The sequence below is a fragment of the Motacilla alba genome, chromosome 14 (genome assembly GCF_015832195.1).
Source record: "Motacilla alba alba isolate MOTALB_02 chromosome 14, Motacilla_alba_V1.0_pri, whole genome shotgun sequence".
NCBI lineage: Eukaryota > Metazoa > Chordata > Aves > Passeriformes > Motacillidae > Motacilla > Motacilla alba.
In genome coordinates this window covers 15,112,880-15,130,977 of record NC_052029.1, presented here as the reverse complement: position 1 = coordinate 15,130,977, position 18,098 = coordinate 15,112,880, and the positions used below count along the sequence as shown (strand labels likewise).

The 18,098-nt window shown below is 61.0% G+C and overlaps 3 protein-coding genes across 11 annotated transcripts; 2 read left to right on the top strand and 1 right to left on the bottom strand.

The window, feature by feature from the left end:
• Positions 1 to 61: 61 nt before the first annotated feature.
• On the bottom strand, positions 62 to 1,400 carry FAHD1 (fumarylacetoacetate hydrolase domain containing 1). Its single transcript, XM_038151540.1, has one exon. It carries the CDS (start codon positions 1,300 to 1,302, stop codon positions 616 to 618), a length of 687 nt encoding a protein of 228 aa, XP_038007468.1. The 5' UTR covers positions 1,303 to 1,400; the 3' UTR covers positions 62 to 615.
• Positions 1,401 to 1,412: 12 nt separating this feature from the next.
• On the top strand, positions 1,413 to 11,291 carry LOC119707057 (hydroxyacylglutathione hydrolase, mitochondrial). Of its 7 annotated transcripts, none has more exons than XM_038151535.1 (10): positions 1,422 to 1,477; positions 2,972 to 2,997; positions 4,215 to 4,396; positions 5,041 to 5,105; positions 5,865 to 5,982; positions 7,401 to 7,509; positions 8,723 to 8,826; positions 9,373 to 9,474; positions 9,717 to 9,796; positions 10,175 to 11,291. In XM_038151535.1, exons 3-10 carry the CDS (start codon positions 4,292 to 4,294, stop codon positions 10,272 to 10,274), a joined length of 783 nt encoding a protein of 260 aa, XP_038007463.1. In that variant the 5' UTR covers positions 1,422 to 1,477; positions 2,972 to 2,997; positions 4,215 to 4,291; the 3' UTR covers positions 10,275 to 11,291. The 7 variants fall into 7 exon arrangements, with proteins under 7 accessions (XP_038007458.1, XP_038007463.1, XP_038007461.1 ...); XM_038151532.1 differs by having other exon boundaries at positions 1,458 to 1,578; XM_038151536.1 differs by lacking the exon at positions 1,422 to 1,477 and adding an exon at positions 1,607 to 1,721.
• A 981-nt stretch (positions 11,292 to 12,272) lies between these two features.
• LOC119706938 (hydroxyacylglutathione hydrolase-like protein) lies at positions 12,273 to 16,600 on the top strand. Of its 3 annotated transcripts, none has more exons than XM_038151215.1 (8): positions 12,273 to 12,486; positions 13,154 to 13,218; positions 13,746 to 13,863; positions 14,638 to 14,746; positions 14,884 to 14,960; positions 15,612 to 15,713; positions 15,818 to 15,897; positions 16,093 to 16,600. In XM_038151215.1, exons 1-8 carry the CDS (start codon positions 12,382 to 12,384, stop codon positions 16,256 to 16,258), a joined length of 822 nt encoding a protein of 273 aa, XP_038007143.1. In that variant the 5' UTR covers positions 12,273 to 12,381; the 3' UTR covers positions 16,259 to 16,600. The 3 variants fall into 3 exon arrangements, with proteins under 3 accessions (XP_038007143.1, XP_038007141.1, XP_038007140.1); XM_038151213.1 differs by having other exon boundaries at positions 14,884 to 14,987; positions 15,615 to 15,713; XM_038151212.1 differs by having other exon boundaries at positions 12,274 to 12,486; positions 14,884 to 14,987.
• The last annotated feature ends 1,498 nt before the right edge of the window (positions 16,601 to 18,098 follow it).

Here is an 18,098-nt window from a genome sequence, read left to right as displayed (position 1 = left end):
GCACTGCTGCAGTTACAGCTTTACTACAACTACAGTGAAATCAGTCAAAAGAAGAGTTTGGTGATTTTTACCCACATGCTTCTTTATTCTTGATCTTTTTGCATTATTTCACTTTTAGAACATGTTTAAAGTTCAGTTTAGGAAAAAACCAATCTGCCAAACATCTGGCAGACTTCCTGCTGCCTTGGCCCCCTGGAGTGGGAGGAAAAGCCATCCTTCTTTAATTTGTACGTTTGAAAAAAGCAGGGAGGAATCACAAAACTAATCCAAGAAATCAAACATCTTTCTCTTGTAGAGGAAACTCTTTGTGAAGCTGCAACTCTTGATTTAGGGCTGCACATCTACACGTAAACCTTTGATTTCCCACAGCATGGCTGAGCCTCAGCTCCCACATCAGCATTCGAATAGTTTTGATCAGTAATTTTAATTTTAAGGCAAAGCTCAAAGCATCAGCAGAAGAGAAGCACATGCAGAAGGACAGCCAGGCCCATTCCCCTCTCCAGTGTCTCCAGTGCCAGTTCCCAGGTATGGCTTGGGAATTCACTTTTGGAATCTGGAGCTTCTGGGCTGCACTCCAGGTGTGCTGAAGCCTCCGTGGAAATGGGGCCGTGGCAGTCAAACACCTTTTGTGCTGCTGGGTTCCGTGCCCTGTACCACCTTGAACTTCATGGACACCACGTCCCTGATCCCCGCCTCGATCTCATCGTTGGCCTCCACGGACCCCACTCCTTTGGGAGAGCCCGTGAGAATCAAGTCCCCTTCCTCCAGGGTGAAGATGTGGCTGATGTAGCTGATCAGGTAAGGGATGGAGAAGATCATGGAGGAGGTGTCGCCCTCCTGCCTCAGCTTCCCGTTCACCTTCAGCCAGATCTGCAGCTTGTGCGGGTCCGGGATCTTCTCCTTGGGCACGAACTCGCTGACGGGGCAGGACGAGCCGAACCCTTTGGCCAGGGTCCAGGGCAGCCCTTTCTTCTTGCACTCCTCCTGCGTGTCGCGGGCCGTCATGTCCAGGCACAGGGCATAGCCCGCCACGTGCTGCATGGCCGCGTCCTGCGGCACGGCCCGCGCCCTGCGGCCGATCAGCACCCCCAGCTCCACCTCGTGGTGCAGGTTCCGGCAGTAGTAGGGCCGCACGATGGGGGACCCCTCCCGCACGTAGGCCGAGGAAGGCTTGAGGAAGAAGAGCGGCTCGGCGGGCAGGGCGCTGCCCATCTCCTTGGCGTGCTCCGCGTAGTTGCGCCCCACGCACACGATGTTCCTGCCCCACTCCCAGAAGCGGGACAGCGGTTTGGAGCTGCCCATGGCCGCCCTTGCCGCGTCCTTGCCGGCTTCTCCCGCTCCTCCTCCGCGGGCCGAGCGGGCGGAACGGGGGCCGGGCCCGGGGCCGGCCGGGCGCAGCACCGCCCCCGCGCACGCCGGGCCGGGCCGGGCCGGGCCGTGCCGGCGCCGCCGCCGCCTGCTGGGGCGGGCAGCCAAGGTAACCGGGCCGGGCGGGCCGCACGATGCTCCGCGGGGGCTGGCGGGGACTCGGCGCCGCCCTGGCAGCCGGGGCCGTCCTCGGGGCCGTTCTCCGAGCCGGTACGTGCGGCGGGCGCGCCCCGGCAGGGCCGTGCGGGCTCTCGGGCCGTGCCTCGCGGCTGCGGGGGTGACTCACGGCCCGGGCAGGCCGGGAGCCGCTCGGCCGTGCCGTGCCGAGCCCATCGCGGAGCCCCGGAGCGGCGGTCAGTGCCCGGGCAGGGAGGAGGATGGGGGGCCGGGCTGCGTTCGGCGGGTGACAGCTTGTGCCGGTGATGGAAGCGAGCCCAAACCGCCCGGCTGTGCGTTGGCATTTCGGGCCTAAATCCTCAAAGGCCCTGTGGGCTCTCCGGGAAGTCTCCCCGGGTGGTTTTGCATCACTGGGGTTTAAGATGTGGCTGTGGTGAGCGAGAATGGCCGCGCTTCAGTGCCGGAGCCGGGCGCTGCAGCGATGCCAGACCCAGCCTGGGGCAGCTCCGGGGTCGCAGGGTGGGCTCTGCACCTTCCACGCTGCCGGGACCGGGAGCTGCCCTGGCTCCAGACACATTTCTTGGAGCCACAAACTCGCTGGGTATCCCAAAAATCCCCGCAGAGTGTAAAGAGTGAACGTGGTCCTTGCGAGGCAGCGCAGCAGCCGGGCGTGCAGTCATTTCTGAGTGACGGCCCCGCTTGGAACGGGAATTTTCCACTCTTTTATGTAATAAAGAGAGTAACCCCAAACGTTCTGGAGGAGGTGCAGGAAGCAGCTGGGTTCTGAGGGAACCTGCCTGCTGCCAGTGCCCAGCTGATATTACCACCTCCGGCTGCGGAGCCTTTCCAGCTGTGCCCGTGAACCATTCCACAAGCCCAGGTGGGTGATTCAGCTCCAGGCCAGGGACGAAGCTGAGCGAGAGTGAAGCCACTGGGCATTAATGAATTCTGGGGCAGAGCTGTGTGTGTGACACGATCTGAGCGTCGCCAGGGAGCTCCTCTGGGCTGGACGGGTCTGAGCAGGGCGTGAGGAGCTCCCTGCTCTCCCCTGAGCTGCACACGGAAACTCACAACACGTGGCTTTCGTTCTTGGTGGATGTTTTCTCATTCCTTTGTTGAAATGACACGTTTGGAAACATTTCCTTATGTGGTGCAGCTTGTTTGTTTGTTTGGTAAGAATTGCAAATTACACAGGCAAAGAGGCTGTGGGATCCGGGCCAAGGTTAGAGATGGTTCATAGGGAAGAAGCATATTAAGTATTTGAATATTTCCTTTGAGTTGAAGTTAAGGTTGGGTTGTTTCTTTTTATTTGGTTGATTTTTTTTTTTCCTACTTGGTGTCTGGCCTGCAAACAAACACCCAGTGTAGATAACTCTTGTGACTGACACATCCAAAAGTTCTGCCTGTTGGTGAGCAGTTGTTTTTTGGGCATTTTTTTCCCCATCAAAGAATAGTAAGGGCTTTTTTTGTGTTCTTGTTTTGAAAGGAGTCTTCTCCAGAGGAACACTGCAGGTAGGGATGCTTCTCCCAATCCTGTAAATACCCAGTGCATGCCTGTTGTGTTGTGCTTTGGGTTTGTTTTAGGGTTTTTTTAATTTCACTTGTTCCCCTTCCCTCATGGGCAGGGGTGGTGGAAGGGGAAGAAGCTCTGGGCAGGATGGTTGTGCCAGAGGGCCCTGACAGCTCCCTGTGCCCAGGCTGGGCTGGCAGCAGGAGCAGATCTGCAGGACTCTGGGGCTCCTGCAGAGCTGCTCTTATCAGGGTGGGCAGGCTGGGGACAGTGGCACAGGGTGAGCACCAGCACGGGGACCCTCCCTGTGGCATGGAGGGGGGTGGCCCAGCAGGAAAGTCAGGAGCCTTTGGGTGACTCAGTGGTGCAGAATAAAATGGGCCTGAGCCAGCACAGGCACCTCTGGGTTGTGCAAACACCTCGTGGGTGCTCAGGCAGCAGTTCCTGACCTGCAGGGACTGGCGCCTCTTTCCCTGCGAGTGTTTGGGCTCAGCTCTGAGCTGCAGGGCCAGACCTCGCTGTCTTTGCTTGCCCTCCCTCAGTTTGTGTGGTAGCCCCTCTCAGGCTTGGTAATTTCTTTAAGAGCCTGTGCAGGGAACAGTGGAGCCCAGGTTATTTGCATCTGGAATTTGCTTCTTGGATCTGATTAAACATTGAACCAAAAGCAAACATGGAGGCTCTGGTGTTGCATCAGGGCAGGCATGAGCAAGAGCCCTGTGTCACCTGGCCAGGCAGGGACCCTCCTCCCTTGGAGAGCCTGTTTTCTCTCCATGTGCCGTGCAGGATGACATTTCCCCCAGAAAGGCAAACTGGATATTTCTGTCAGAGCAGTGTATTTCTGTATTTCTCCTTTTTTTTTTTTTTTGGCCCTCCTTCCTTTTTGTTTTTTGGCTCTGACGTGTCCTTTTCCCCTTTTTTTGCAAAGTCACTGTCCCAGGCTGACCTTTGGCCAGCTCCATTCTGCTCTCCTGCCCCTCGAAATCTCCTCTCTGATCCAGTGCAGAGTTGTCCCTGCATGGAAAGCAGAGTGTCCTGTCCTTCTCAGGGCAGCTCTGGAGCACCCAGAGCCTTGAGGGGCACCAGGTTTTGTCTTGTGGTGGCCTCACTCCCCGTGTCTGAAGGAGGCAGGTCGGGCTGTGCTGCGAGCATGTCACCTGCCATGCCCTGTCCCACCTGTCCCCGTCCCAGGGCTGAGCTCTGGCTGTTTTTGGGTGCCCAGGTCCAGCACAGCTGCGAGCTAAATTCCTGCACACGGAGCACGAGCTGAGGGAGCCCAAGACAGTGAGCCAGGCCAACATGAAGGTGGAAATCCTGCCAGCCCTCACTGACAACTACATGTACCTCCTCATCGACCAGGACACCAGGGAGGCTGCCATCGTGGACCCCGTGCAGCCCCAGAAGGTAACACCCCCCTGGCTCGGGGATGGTCTTCCAGGATGTCCTTCCAGGAGGGAACGAGCCCCACGCTGGCTCAGGTGTGGGGGAAAGGCTGGAAGGGCTGGCTGTGCTCAGGGACAGCCTGGGGTCACCTGTGTCCCTCCCTCACCCCAGGGACTGCTGTGTCCCTCACTCCAGGGATTGCTGTGTCCCTCACTCACCCCAGGGATTGCTGTGTCCCTCATTCACCCAGGGATTGCTGTGTCCCTCACCCCAGGAATTCCTGTGTCCCTCACTCCTGGGACTACTCCGTCCCTCACTCCAGGGATTGCTGTGTCCCTCACTCCTGGGGCTGCTCTGTCCCTCACTCCAGGGATTGCTGTGTCCCTCACTCCAGGGATTGCTGTGTCCCTCACTCCAGGGATTGCTGTGCCACTCACTCCAGGAATTCCTGACCTGTTTTGGGATTTTGGCCTTAATCTGTAGGGCAGAAAAGGGAAAGGGGGCTTGGGGCTGGGTCAGGGCTCGTGTGCTGCCCTCTGCCTCCAGCCTGGATGGGATGAGCTCCTGCAGGGCTGCTCTGGCTCTCGCTCCTCGTGCCCAGGTGCCACCAGGGGTGCTGCCAGCTCGTTCCATGGTGTGACTCTCCTCCTGTGTCCCTCCTGCAGGTTTTGGATGCAGTCAAAAAGCACGGAGTGAAGCTGACCACTGTCCTGACCACCCACCACCACTGGTGAGCACCCTGTGCTGCTCCCTCACCCACACTGCCAGGAGCTGCTGCTCTCCTGGGTCCAGGTGATCTCTGAGCGGCAGCTGAGGCGTGAGCAGGGGGATCAGAGCTCGTTCCTGTGGCTTTGCTCCGAGCAGAGCCTTGTGCAGAGCTGTGTGTCAGTGCCTTTCACCTTTACAAAGCTGATTTTTGCAGGCAGTGCCTGGGTGTGGGAGCACGTTGGTGCTGAGGAGCCAGGGCAGGCCCGTGAGGCGTCCTGCAGTCAGCACTGTGGGAGCATCACACAGGTGCACCTCAGCCCTGCCAGGGTGTAAAATGGATGTTTTGCTGCAGTAACCTGTCCGTGGGTCAGAGTGGAGCCGCCTCTGTGGCTGGAGAGTGAAACAAGCAGCCCTGAGCTGGACAGACCAGCAGCACAGCAGTGCTGGCTCTGGGGTGGCTGTGTGCCTGCTCCCTGGTGTTTTGTGGGATGCCAGGCTGCACATTTTCCTCTCACCCCATTCCCTCCCTGCCCCAGTTACTGGAGAGGTCACTGGGAGGCCCTAAGGCTGCTGTTTCCAACTGGGGATGGATTTGTCAGGGATTGATTCCCCCTCTGAGTGCCCTAATTACTGGAGAAATGCTCTCCACTCCCGGGCTGTGAGGAGTGATAGATCCTGGGAGAGGGCTGGGTCAGAAATGATCACCTGGAGCTTACCACTGCACTCCCAGTGACCATCAGTCTGTGTTCATCCTTCCCCAATTCCCTTTTTCCCCTTGCAGGGACCATGCTGGAGGCAACGAGAAGCTGGTGAAGATGGAGCCGGGGCTGCGCGTCTACGGGGGGGACAGCAGGGTGGGGGCCCTGACCCAGAGAGTGTCCCACCTGACAGCTCTCAAGGTAAAGGGGGGGTCTGCAGGGCTCTGGGCATGCCCTCCTTGTGGCACAGCTGTGTTCCCAGCTGGGCTGGGTGGCTTTCAGCACCCCTGGGCTCTGGGGATGGTTGAAATGCAGCCTTCCCCCTTTTCCAGCCTGGGACTGTGACCCCTCTGCCTTGTGTGAGGACAGCACTGAGGCACCTGGGACGTGCTGGTGTCCCTGTGCAGCTGGGGGACAGGGCGGGGACAGTGGGACAAGGGCTGTGTGACAGGGCAGGGACAGTGTGACAGGGACAGTATGACAGAGCAGGGATTGTGTGACAGGACAGGAGCTGTGTGACAGAGCAGGGACAGTGTGACAGGGACAGTGTGACCGGACAGGGGCTATGTGACAGGACAGGGACAGTGGGACAGGGGCTGTGTGACAGAGCAGGAATTGTGTGACAGAGCAGGGACAGTGTGACAGGACAGGACTTGTGTGACAGGAGGGACAGTGTGACAGGGCAGGGATTGTGTGACGGGGCAGTGTGACAGGGGCTGTGTGACAGAGCAGGGACAGTGTGACAGGACAGGGCTTGTGTGACAGGATGGACAGTGTGACAGGGACAGTGTGACAGGGCAGGGATTGTGTGACAGGGCAGTGACAGTGTGACAGGGACAGTGTGAGAGAGCAGGGATTGTGTGATAGGGGCAGTGTGACAGTGGCTGTGTGACAGGGCAGGGACAGCATGACAATGCAGGGATTGTGTGACAAGGCAGGGACAGTGTGACAGGGCAGGGACAGTGTGACAGGGACAGTGTGACAGGGCAGGCATCGTGCTCTGCCAGGAGCACGGCGAGATCCAGGAGCACAGATCCAGGTGTTCCTGTGGGATGCCAGCTGGCAGATGGGGTGGGCACAGCAGTGCCAGCTGCTGCCGGGCTGTCCCCTGTTGGCAGGGCAGCTGGCAGGTGACACAGGGAAAGGTGCAGGCAGGCGTGAAGGGCACTGCTGGCCTCGGGTGCACCCGGGAGGGGCAGCAGAGGAGGGAGCTCAGGAGGGTGGGCAGACGAGGCTGTGCTGGTGAATCCTTGCCTTTCCTCAGGGCCAGCCGCTTCTCCCCTTCAGCTCCGTTTCTGTTTGGGGCTTCTTTCACGCTCAGTCAGCTCTGTTTAGGATTCTCCATCAGCTCTGTTTAGGATTCTCCATCAGCTCTGTTTAGGATTCTCTGTGGCTCTTGCTGCCAACCAGGCTGGGAGTCCCTGTGCGTGGAAGTGAAAGGATCTGGCAGCTCCCTTTGTCAGGACTCCTGCTTGGAGCAAACAGCTCCCTGCAGCCCTCCCAGGAGCAGAGCTGCTGCTGCCTGGCCGGACTGGGGCAGATTTAGGGCACTAAGAGCAGCGATTCTTTTCTAACCGTGCCATTGCAGCTTCAGCTTTAGTGTTCTGCCTTCTTCCCAGGTGGGATCTCTGAGTGTGAAATGCCTCAGTACGCCGTGTCACACCTCGGGACACATCTGTTATTATGTGACTAAGCCAAATAGCTCCGAGCCACCTGCAGTTTTTACAGGTGAGGAGTTGGGAGGTTCCCTTGCAAAAGTAGAAGCTCCCCCTCTGCCTGGGTGCCTCGGGCTCTGGGTGTGCATCCCTCCCTTCCTGCCAGGGCAGCTGCCCAGCATCTGTGGTCTTGCCGGGCACGCAGGACTCGGGAAGAGACGGGAAATTTTGACTCCGTGTTTCAGAAGGCTGGTTTATTACATTGTGATATATTTGATATTAAAAATGCTGAACTAAAACTGTACTAAAAGAACAGAGAAAGGTGCGTCAGAAGGCGAGGCAGGAATAGAAAGGAATGAATAACAGGAATAGAAAGGAATGAATAACAAAGTTTTGTGATTGATAGAGAGTCTGAGCCAGCTGCATCCTTGATTGGTTATTAAGTAAAAGCACTTAACATCGACTAATTAAGAAAACGCCTGCTGCAGTCCACGGCAGCAAATGATTTTTATTTACATTTGTTCCTGAGGCCCTTCAGCTTCTCGGGAGAAGAAGATCCTGACAAAAGGATTTTCATGAAATATCATAGCTACGAACATCCACGTCTTGCTCCCCTTTCCAAGCAGGAGTTGTAGGTGGAACTGGGATTTGTAAGCCAGGGCTGCCCACCCTGCAGGCAGCATCAGGAGCGAGCCCTGGATGAGTCCTACATCCAGCAGTTTTTTTCCTGGAAAAAAAGAGCTGTTGGTTTTCTGTCTCAGGCCAGACTGGCTGGTCCCAGACCCTGTTGCTTTTCCATACATCTGTGCTCAGGTCTGACAGCGGAGAGAGGAGAGAGCAGGGGAGTCAGGAGGGGTCTGGGGCTCCACTGCTGGTGGCCAGGGCCTGGATCCTGGTGTGGGGAGAAGGATTCCCCTTCCCTGGGGCTGTGCTTCATCCCTGTGTTCTCCGGAGCTCACAGAAGCTCCCGCATGGAAGAGAAAGAGCCTTAAACAAGATTTTAGGGAGCGCCGGGGAGAAAACAGAGGCGACTCATCTTTGTTCAGGTTCACAGCAAAGAACAAGCGTTCCTTGTCCCCTGTAGGAGGGACAGCAGGGGACAGGGGCTGCCCACAGGTGGGAGGTGCTGGCAGGGGGTACCTGGTCCCAGCAGCCACGTTTGGCACCAGTGCTGGTGTGGCACAGCCTGGCTGTCCCCGTGCTCAGCTGCTGTGCTGGGTGGCAGTGGCAGGGCTGAGCCCTCAGGCCGGGGTGGGCAGCCTGCTGATGGCATGTCACCCCTGCAGGTGACACCCTGTTCGTGGCTGGCTGTGGCAAGTTCTTCGAGGGCACCCCGGAGGAGATGTACAAGGCACTGATTGAGATTCTGGGCAGCCTGGACCCCAAAACGGTACAAAGCTGTCCCTGTGTGTGAGTGAGCCAGCCCAGAGCAGCACACAGAGCAGAGCAGCCCCCGGGGATGCTGCTGTGCAGGGGGGCTCTGCTGGGTGCCAGGGATGCATGCTGACAGGGGTTCTGTGCAGGGGGGCTCTGCTGGGTGCCAGGGATGGAGGCTGACAGGGGTTCTGTGCAGGGGGCTCTGCTGTGTGCCAGGGATGGAGGCTGACAGGGGTTCTGTGCAGGGGGGCTCTGCTGTGTGCCAGGGATGCATGCTGACAGGGGTTCTGTGGGGCTGGCTAGCTGCAGTGCCCTGGAAAGGACTGGCCTGCCCCGAATGTGTTTGTGGGCAGAGAGCAGGGGCTGGTTTAAAGGCTGCTGAGCTGGGCCGTGGGGCTCTCTCATCTGTCCAGCTGGCAGCTTGGCCTGCCTGCTGAGTCCTGGCACGCGTGCCTGCCTCCATTTGGGGGTTGAGTGTGTGGTTCCTGCCCTGCTGGTGGCACCTGGCAGTCCCCCGTGGTGCCTTTGGAGTGCCCAGTGTCACTGTCCCTTTTCCCAGAGGGTTTACTGTGGCCACGAGTACACCATCAACAACCTCAAGTTTGCTCGGCACGTGGAACCCAGCAACCCCAGCGTCCAGGAGAAGCTGGCCTGGGCCAAGGTGAGCTGCTCTTCCTTCCCTGCACACAGAGCCTCGCTGAGGGGCTGGAGGAGAGGGGACAGGGCTGGGGAGAGCAGAGTTTAGAGCCAGGAGCTGCAGGATGCTGTGCTGCAGGGGAGCAGGCTTTGGCTGTGCCCACAGTTTGCTGTCTGGGGAGAAATTCCCTGTTTGGAAATTCCTGTCCAGGGCATTCCCTGCTCCCCAGAGCTGCTGGTGGAGCAGCCCCGTGTCCCTCTTTGCAGGCCCAGTACGACAGTGGAGAGCCCACCATCCCCTCCACCATCGCTGAGGAGTTCACCTACAACCCCTTCATGAGAGTGAGGTAGGGAGCCCCTGCTGCGGGGGGCTGTGGGAGGGAGGAGCTGCCCCAGTGCCTCCCACATCCCTGGGTGCCTCCAGGGCTGTCCTGGCAGAAGGATCCTGCATTTGGGGCTCGTGCTGAGCACCATTCCCTGACTCTGGAGGCAGAGCAGCCTTTGGTGTGTCCTGTTCCTCACCCAGCAGATGCTGCTGGGACACAAAAGGGCCGTTCCCTGCTGAGCCTTCAGGCTGAGAGCCGTGCCAGAGCCTGGTCTTTGCTGCTGAAGGGCAGCCCTGAGCCCTGCCCCTGGTGCCCCCACAGCTGGATTCCACCCTGAGCCAGCTGGATTCCACCCCCACAGCTGGATTCCATCCTGAGCCCGCTCTTCCCTCCTGGCAGGGAGAAGTCAGTCCAGGAGCACGCTGGGGAGAGCGACCCTGTGCGGGCCATGGGGGCCATCAGGAAGGAGAAGGACAACTTCAGAGTGCCCAGGGACTGAGCCCTGCCTGCATCACTTCAATCATCACTTTAATGTCACTTCAGGTGTCACTTAGACCTTCCAGATGTTTTAGGAGTCAAATCTTCTGTCGTGGTCGAGACAAGTTTTCTTTAGGTTTTTTTGTTTTGTTTTAAATAAGGAAAAAAAAAAAAAGCACTTTGCCCTTGTTGAGATGTTCTACAGCATATTTATATTATGATGAAGAGTATTTATCCTCCTCTTGCTCTCTCAAGCTGTCACCTCGCAGTGTCACCTGCAGATCGTTGTGCAAGGGCTGGTGTGAGACTCGAGGCTGGGCAGGATCCAAGCTGGAGGCTCAGAGGAAGCTCCTGTGGTGTCTGTGGGAGCTGCTGTGGAGGCAGAAGGTGGGACTGAGGTGTCTTTGTGGGAAGCAGAGACCAGACGCAGGAGCTGAAGATTTCAATGTTTCCTCCATGCTGCTGCAACGTTCTGAGTGTCCTGCTGGCTCCACTGAAACCAGTTCCAGGGAGAGACCTGCCGTGCCAGCGCTGCTTCAGGGTGTCACCTGGGGGCTGCTGTGGCTCTGGGGCCACCCAGCTGCTCTCTTGTCCCCAGGCATTGCTGTGCTTGCCCCCTCTGAGTCCCGAGGCTGTTGCATGAACCTGCTCCCTGCTCTCCCCGTGCCCTGTGTGTGACCTGTGCCAGCCCCCAAACCAGCCGGGCCTTTGCCTGGTGGCTCAGAATGCAGGACAGCCACTCCTGGTGAGTGACCGTCCCCCGAGCAGCGGTGACACCCCTGCAGCAGGCCTGGGAGTGACAGGCAGCCGAGCAGTTGTCACCTGTCCCCAGGTGAGCAGGGATGTGGGGTGGCACCAGTCTCCATTTGCTTTAAAATGCTGAATTTTATTAGTTCAGAGAGAAAAGTGGTACCTAAAGCTGTGGGGCCTCCTGGAACGCTGTGCTGCCACACCTGGGTGTGACTGTCCTGAGGAGTGTGACTGTCCTGAGGGCTGGCCAGAGGGGAAATAAAGAATGGCTGGAAGCAGAGGTTGTTAACTCACAGATTTCCTGATTTCTTGGGTTTGGACTAGAGGTTGAAGTCAACCAGCTGGAAGTGTCCTTCTGCCTAATCCTGGGGTGAGTTGGTGGCACTGTGGGGACCCCAGGGGCTTTAGTGGCAGCCTCATTTCTGTGGAAGGGGAACAGAGAGGGTTCAGCCCTGGTTTTGCTGCCTGTGAGTGCCAGTCCCTCCTCACAAGTGGCACTTGGGCCCCTCGGGACAAGAGGGACATGGAGGGGAACAGGGCTGGAGCCCCAGGAGGGGCTGGAGAGTTCCTGAGGGAGCTGGGAAGGGGCTCAGCCTGGAGCAAAGGGGGCTCAGGGGGAATTTCTGGCTCTGCACAGCTCCTGCCAGGAGGGGACAGCCGGGGGGTCGGGCTGTGCTCCAGGAACAGGGACAGGAGCAGAGGGAACGGCCCCAGGCTGGGCCAGGGCAGCTCAGGGTGGAGATTTGGGAGAATTTCCTCCTGGAGGGGCTGCCCAGCCCTGGCACAGCTGCCCGGGGCAGGGTGGAGTGCCCATCCCTGAGGGGGTTTGACAGCCCTGTGCATGTGGCACTTGGGGACAGGGGACAGTGCTGGTTTTGGTTTTGGGGGGATGCTCGGACTGTCTCACAGGGCTTTTCCAGCCTCACCAACCCCGCGTGGGGGCCATGGCCGGCCCTGCCCCAGCCCTGGGGACAAGCTCAGCTCTGCTCCCTGTGCCTTTGGGGCTCCTGCACTGGGGGTGGCACCTGTCCCTGGAGCAGAGACCCTGCCGGACCCCCCTGCAGGAGCGCCAGTGTCCGGCAGCGCTCTGCCGCTTCCCTCCGGTGCCACCAGCGCCACCAGCGCCACCAGCACCCCCCTCCCTCCCCTTGTCCCCCGCTGGCCCTGGGGGCAGGGGCTGATTTTGGGGACAGGGCTGGTGTCAGGATGGCGGTGGGACGCCGGGGGCTGTCCCGTGTCCCCGTGGTGTCCCCGGCGGCGGGGCCGTGCCCGCCCCACGCTGCGTGACCCGCCCCGCACACGGCGGGGACCGCCCCGCGGTGGCGCTGGGGACGCGCCGGGCTCCCGCAGCCCCGCGCCCGGCCCCGGCCAGGGGGAGCATGAAGGTGAAGGTGATCTCCGTGCTGGAGGACAACTACATGTACCTGGTGATCGAGGAGAGCAGCCGGCTCGCCGTGGCCGTGGACGCCGCGGTGCCCAAGCGGGTGAGCGGCTCCGGGGGTGGCGGTGGCCCCCGGCGGGGTGTCCGTGCCCTCGGGGGACATCCGAGAGCCAGGACCCCTGCCCTGCCCTGCCCTGCCCTGCCCTGCCCCGGCCGGGCTCTGCGGGGTCCCCGAGGGTTCCGCAGCGAGCGGGATCACCCCAAACCAGCCTGCGCAGGGCGGCCCCATGGCCAGCCCCGCTTGCCAGGGCTGCCGTGCCCCCCGAGTGGCTGTGCCGGGTGTCCCCGGTGTCCCCTCCGCGCTGTCGCGGGTTTTCAGCGTTGCCTGCTGACTCGGGCATTTCCTTCCTCCCGGAGCGGGAGCAGCTCCTGGCCCTGCGTGTTGAGCTGGCAGCCTGCTGGGGCTGGCACTGCCCTGTGCCCAGCGTGGGTGGCACGGCCGCCGTGTCCCTGCCGTGGCGGTGCCGCCGTGCTGTCCTCCGTGCCTTCCCTGAGAAAGCAGCGGCCAAAAATGCCCTGATGGCCGGGGAATCAGCGGGGCTCCATCCCGCTGCTCCAGGCAGGGTCACGCCTTTGTCCCGCCCTCGGCCTCTGGCTCCTCGGGGTGTGCTTTTGGGGGATCTTGGTGGCACAGGGGACGGGTCACTGTGTGTGTGTGTGTGTGTGTGTCACCTCCCCTGCCCTCTCAGCGCTGCTCTGGTCCCTTGCAGCTGCTGGAGATCATCAGGAAGGAGGACGTGGTGCTCAGGGCCATCCTCACCACCCACCACCACTGGTACGTGTGCCCATGGGGACGGTGCCCGATCCCAGTCCTAGTCCCAATCCCACTCCTGATCCCAGTCCTGATCCCAATCCCAGTTCCATTCCCAGTCCCATTCCCAATCCCATTCCCAGTCCCAATCCCAATCCCAGTCCCAGTCCCATTCCCATTCCTGATCCCAGTCCCATTCCCAGTCCCAGTCCTGATCCCAATCCCAGCCCCATTCCCAGTACCAGTCCCATTCCCAATCCCAGTCCCAGTCCCATTCCCATTCCCAATCCCAGTCCCAGTCCCATTCCCAATCCCATTCCCAGTCCCAGTCCCATTCCCAATCCCATTCCCATTCCCAATCCCATTCCCATTCCCAATCCCAGTCCCAGTCCCATTCCCAATCCCATTCCCAGTCCCAGTCCCATTCCCAATCCCATTCCCATTCCCAATCCCATTCCCAGTCCCATTCCCATTCCCATTCCCATTCCCAGTCCCATTCCCATTCCCATTCCCAGTCCCAGTCCCAGTCCCAATGCCTGCTCTGCCCCCAGGGACCACGCCAGGGGCAATGAGGAGCTGGCGCGGCTCCTGCCAGGCCTGCAGGTGTTCGGGGCAGACGAGCGCATCGGGGCCCTCACGCACCGGGTCAGCCACGGCCAGGAGCTCTCGGTGCGTGCCGGGCTGGGGACGCCGGGGACCCGCACGGCTCCCCCTGTGCTGGGGGTGCTGGGGTGGCCAGCGAGGAGCGGGGTGGGGTGGTCACACTGTCCCCAGTGGAGTGGCCAGTGAAGAGCAGAGTAGGGTGGTCACACTGTCCCCAGTGGCACCTTGGTCTCCAGTGGGATGGCCAGTGGCAAGCAGAGTGGAGTGGTCACACTGTCCCCAGTGGGGAGGAGAATGGGGTGGTCATGCTGTCCCCAGAGGGGTGGTCACGCTGTCCCCAGTGGGGTGGTCACACTGTCCCCAGAGGGGTGGTCATGCTGTCCCCAGAGGGGTGGTCACGCTGTCCTGAGTGGGGTGGTCACGCTGTCCCCAGTGGAGTGGTCACACTGTCCCCAGTGTGGAGTGCAGTAGGGTGGTCACGCTGTCCTGAGTGGGGTGGTCACGCTGTCCCCAGTGGAGTGGTCACACTGTCCCCAGTGGTCCCCGGTGGGGTGGGTGCTGTTGGGCCGTGCTCAGCTCTTGGTGTCCTGGGGTGGGTGCAGATGTGGCCCCACAGATTCCAGGCTGGGATGGAGCAGGAACCTCATCCTGATCCCAGCCTGTTTGGGGTTGTGCTGGAGGGTCTCACCCTCTCCTGGACCCCAAATGCCATCAGAGCACACACGGCTGGACCCCCCGAAGCCCCTTCAGATCTGTGACCTGCTGGGCCCCAGGCAGGGTGGGGAGGTCTGGGGGTCTGTTTGTCCCCCTCAGGAGGACCCTGACCCTCTGTCCCCCCAGTTCGGGGCCATCAGGGTGAGGTGCCTCTTCACCCCGTGCCACACCTCGGGCCACATGTGCTACTTCATGTGGGAGGACGATTCCCCGAATGCTCCAGCTCTTTTCTCAGGTACCCCCCTATCCACGTGCCCCCCGTGGCTTTTGGGGACACGCTCCCTGTGTGCTGCCCGTCCCCACGCTCAGCGCTGCTGGGGTGACCCTGGCACCCCCATCCCCACCCCTCGGTGCCCACGCCCTGTCCCGCAGGTGACACCCTGTTCGTGGGGGGCTGCGGGCAGTTCTTCGAGGGCACGGCGGAGCAGATGCACACCAACCTCACCCAGGTCCTGGGGACTCTGCCCAAGGACACCGTGAGTGTCCTGCCCTCCTGGGGGGGGCTCCTGGGGCCGGGAGGGGGCTCGGGGCAGGGATCCTGGGCTCAGGGCAGGGATCCGGGGCTCGGGGCATGGATCCTGGGCTCGGGGCAGGGATCCGGGGCTCGGGGCAGGGATCTGGGGCTTGGGGCATGGATCCTGGGCTCGGGGCAGGGATCTGGGGCTCAGGGCAGGGATCTGGGGCTCAGGACAGGGATCCTGGGCTCGGGGCAGGGATCTGGGGCTCGGGGCAGGGATCTGGGGCTCAGGGCAGGGATCTGGGGCTCGGGGCATGGATCCTGGGCTCGGGGCAGGGATCTGGGGCTCAGGGCAGGGATCTGGGGCTCAGGACAGGGATCCTGGGCTCAGGGCAGGGATCTGGGGCTCAGGGCAGGGATCTGGGGCTCAGGACAGGGATTCAGAGCTCGGGATCCTGGGCTCAAGGTGGGGATCCTGGGCTGGGACAGGGATCTGGGCCTCGGGACAGGGATCCAGGCTCAGGGCAGGGATCCTGGGCTCGGGACAGGGATCTTGGGCTCAGGGCAGGGATCCAGGCTCGGGGCAGGGTCCCGGGCTGGGAGCTGCCCTGGGAGCGGGTCTGATGCCGGGTGCCTCCTGCAGAAGGTTTTCTGTGGCCACGAATGCACCGTCAGAAACCTCAAATTCGCCTTGAAGGTGGAGCCGGAGAATGAAGTGGTGAAGGAGAAGCTGGCGTGGGCCAGAGTAAGCAGAGGTGCCCCCTGTGCCCGGGCAGGGCCGGGGTGTGGGATGGGATGGGATTTGGACACCTCTGGTGCGGGATTTGGACGCCTCTGTTCCCCTGGCAGCGCAGGGATGACGAGGACCTGCCCACGGTGCCCTCCACGCTGGAGGAGGAGTTCCTGTACAACCCCTTCCTGCGGCTCACGTAAGCACCGCTGGGCTCCTGCCCCTCCTCACCATCCCTGCTCCCAAACCCTGCTGGGGAATCCCGGGAGAGGGGAGCCTGCCCGGACACGGGGTCACCCCAGAGCCAGCGTGTGCCCCAGCCCAGGCTGGCGGTGCCCCGCTGCCCGTTGTGTCCCCCGCTGTCCCCGGGCTCAGCAGGGCTGTCCCCTTGCAGGGAGGAGGCCGTGCAGAGGTTCACGGGCAGGACGGACCCCGTGGAGGTGCTGAGGGCTCTGCGCTCCCACAGGGACAACTTCAAGAAGCCCAAGGAGAGGCCCAACCCCCAGGCCATGCTGGCCTTCGACTGGGGGCTCTTCGGGCCCCTCCTGGAGAAGAAGTGACCCCCCCGAGGTGCCAGGGCTCCCCCTGGCCGGGCCAGCTCGGGTTGCTCCCAGCTGGGGCTGGATTTTGTCTTTAAGCTGCTTGTGTGAGTCTGCTCTGCTCCCCCCTGGCTCCCGGCATTCCTGGGATCCTCCTGGATCCCTCTGGAGAGCCCGGGCTGCGGGACCTCCCCCCGGTGCTGGCAGAGGGTCAGGACGTGGCTTGGGGGACAGTCCCAGTTCGGGGGAGCTGCCGTGGAGGGAGCCAGGGATGCTCAGGGATTGCGGGGCTGCGCCCCACGGAGCCCCAGGCTGCCCTGCCTGCCCTGCCACGCCCTGCCACGCCCTGCCACGCCCTGCATCCCAGGCCAGGGCTGCTGTGATGGGGGCTCTCGGCAGCCCTCCTGGCCCTGCCTGTCCTGCTCCAGCCCCCATGGCCCCTCTGGCCCAGTGTCCTGCGTGATGGACACTTGGATCCCCTCCACAGGACACTGGGAAGTGACTGGTGGCACTGGTGGCACTGGTGTCACCAGTACCCACCCAGCTCCAGCCCCGTGCTGACAAACCCCTCATCACCAGGGTTTGGCTGGGTTCCCCCTCTTTCTTCCCTATTTTCCAGTTGGTCCCTCAGGGATGTGTGGCCCGGCCGCTGCCCGGGGGAGCCCCTGGCGTGGGGTGTCCGTGTGGAGCCAGGGTCTGCCCCAGGAGGGGCTTCCCAAGGTGGGACAGAGTTTGGGCAGCCAAGAACAAAGTGCTGCCAGGCATCCCTTTCTGCTTTCTGCTTTCTCCAGGATAAACACTGGAACACACTCGGTGCCAACTCCATGGACGTTGCCTTGTCAAGAGCCAGGGAGCAGCTGGGGCTCCCGGGCCTCCACTTTGTGCAAAATCAGGGCTGAGTTTTATTTATTTTTGTCTGAGAAAGGAGCAGAGTTTTATTTGCAGGTGTGGGGAGGCACTTCACACCGGTGAAGTCATTCCTTTGTTTTTTTTTTTGTTTTGTTTTGTTGTTGTGGAGAAAACCAGTGTTTGATGGCAGCTCCCAGCACCGGGACAGAGTTATTTCAGGGATTCTCATGTGTGGACTGTGAATTTCTTTGTTGCCACTGGAGTCTGGTTTGGGGCTTTTTCCTGTGCTACAAACCTTTTTGTTTTTTTTTTTTTTTTCCTTTTATTAAGTTATAGTTTGGATTTCCTTTGCATGGCAGGGGAGGGATTTATCCAGCTGCAAAAGCTCCCTTTTGCACAGCCTGCATTCCTCAGCTCCCACGGAGTGCTGGAGTTGAGGATGTCCCCTTTGGAATTTTATTCCCCCTGGGAGCAGGGATGCCCCTGTGGGTGTGAACCAGCCCTGAGCCTGCTCCACACCCCAAAGCTGGGCCAGAGCAGGGAGCCCAGGGTGGCTCGGTGACCTGGGGCTGGGCAGGTGACCCGGGGGTGGCTCGGTGACCCGGGGCTGGGCAGGTGACCCGGGGGTGGCTCGGTGACCCAGGGCTGGGCAGGTGACCCGGGGGTGGCTCGGTGACCCGGGGCTGGGCAGGTGAGCGAGTGCAGAGCCCTGCTGGTCCCTCAGCTCCTGCAGCCCCAGCGGCTGCAGCTCGGTGTGCTCAGCAGCCTCTGCCCTGTGCCCAGCCTGGCTCAGGTCTGGTTTAGCCAAACCCCAGCCTGGCTCAGGTCTGGTTTAGCCAAACCCTGCCTGGCTCAGGTCTGGTTTAGCCAAACCCCAGCCTGGCTCAGGTCTGGTTTAGCCAAACCCCAGCCTGGCTCAGGTCTGGTTTAGCCAAACCCTGCCTGGCAGAGGGAGCTCGCTGCTCCCGGGGAGCAGGGCAGCGGGCAGCGGGGCAGGCTGACGCCTCAGAGC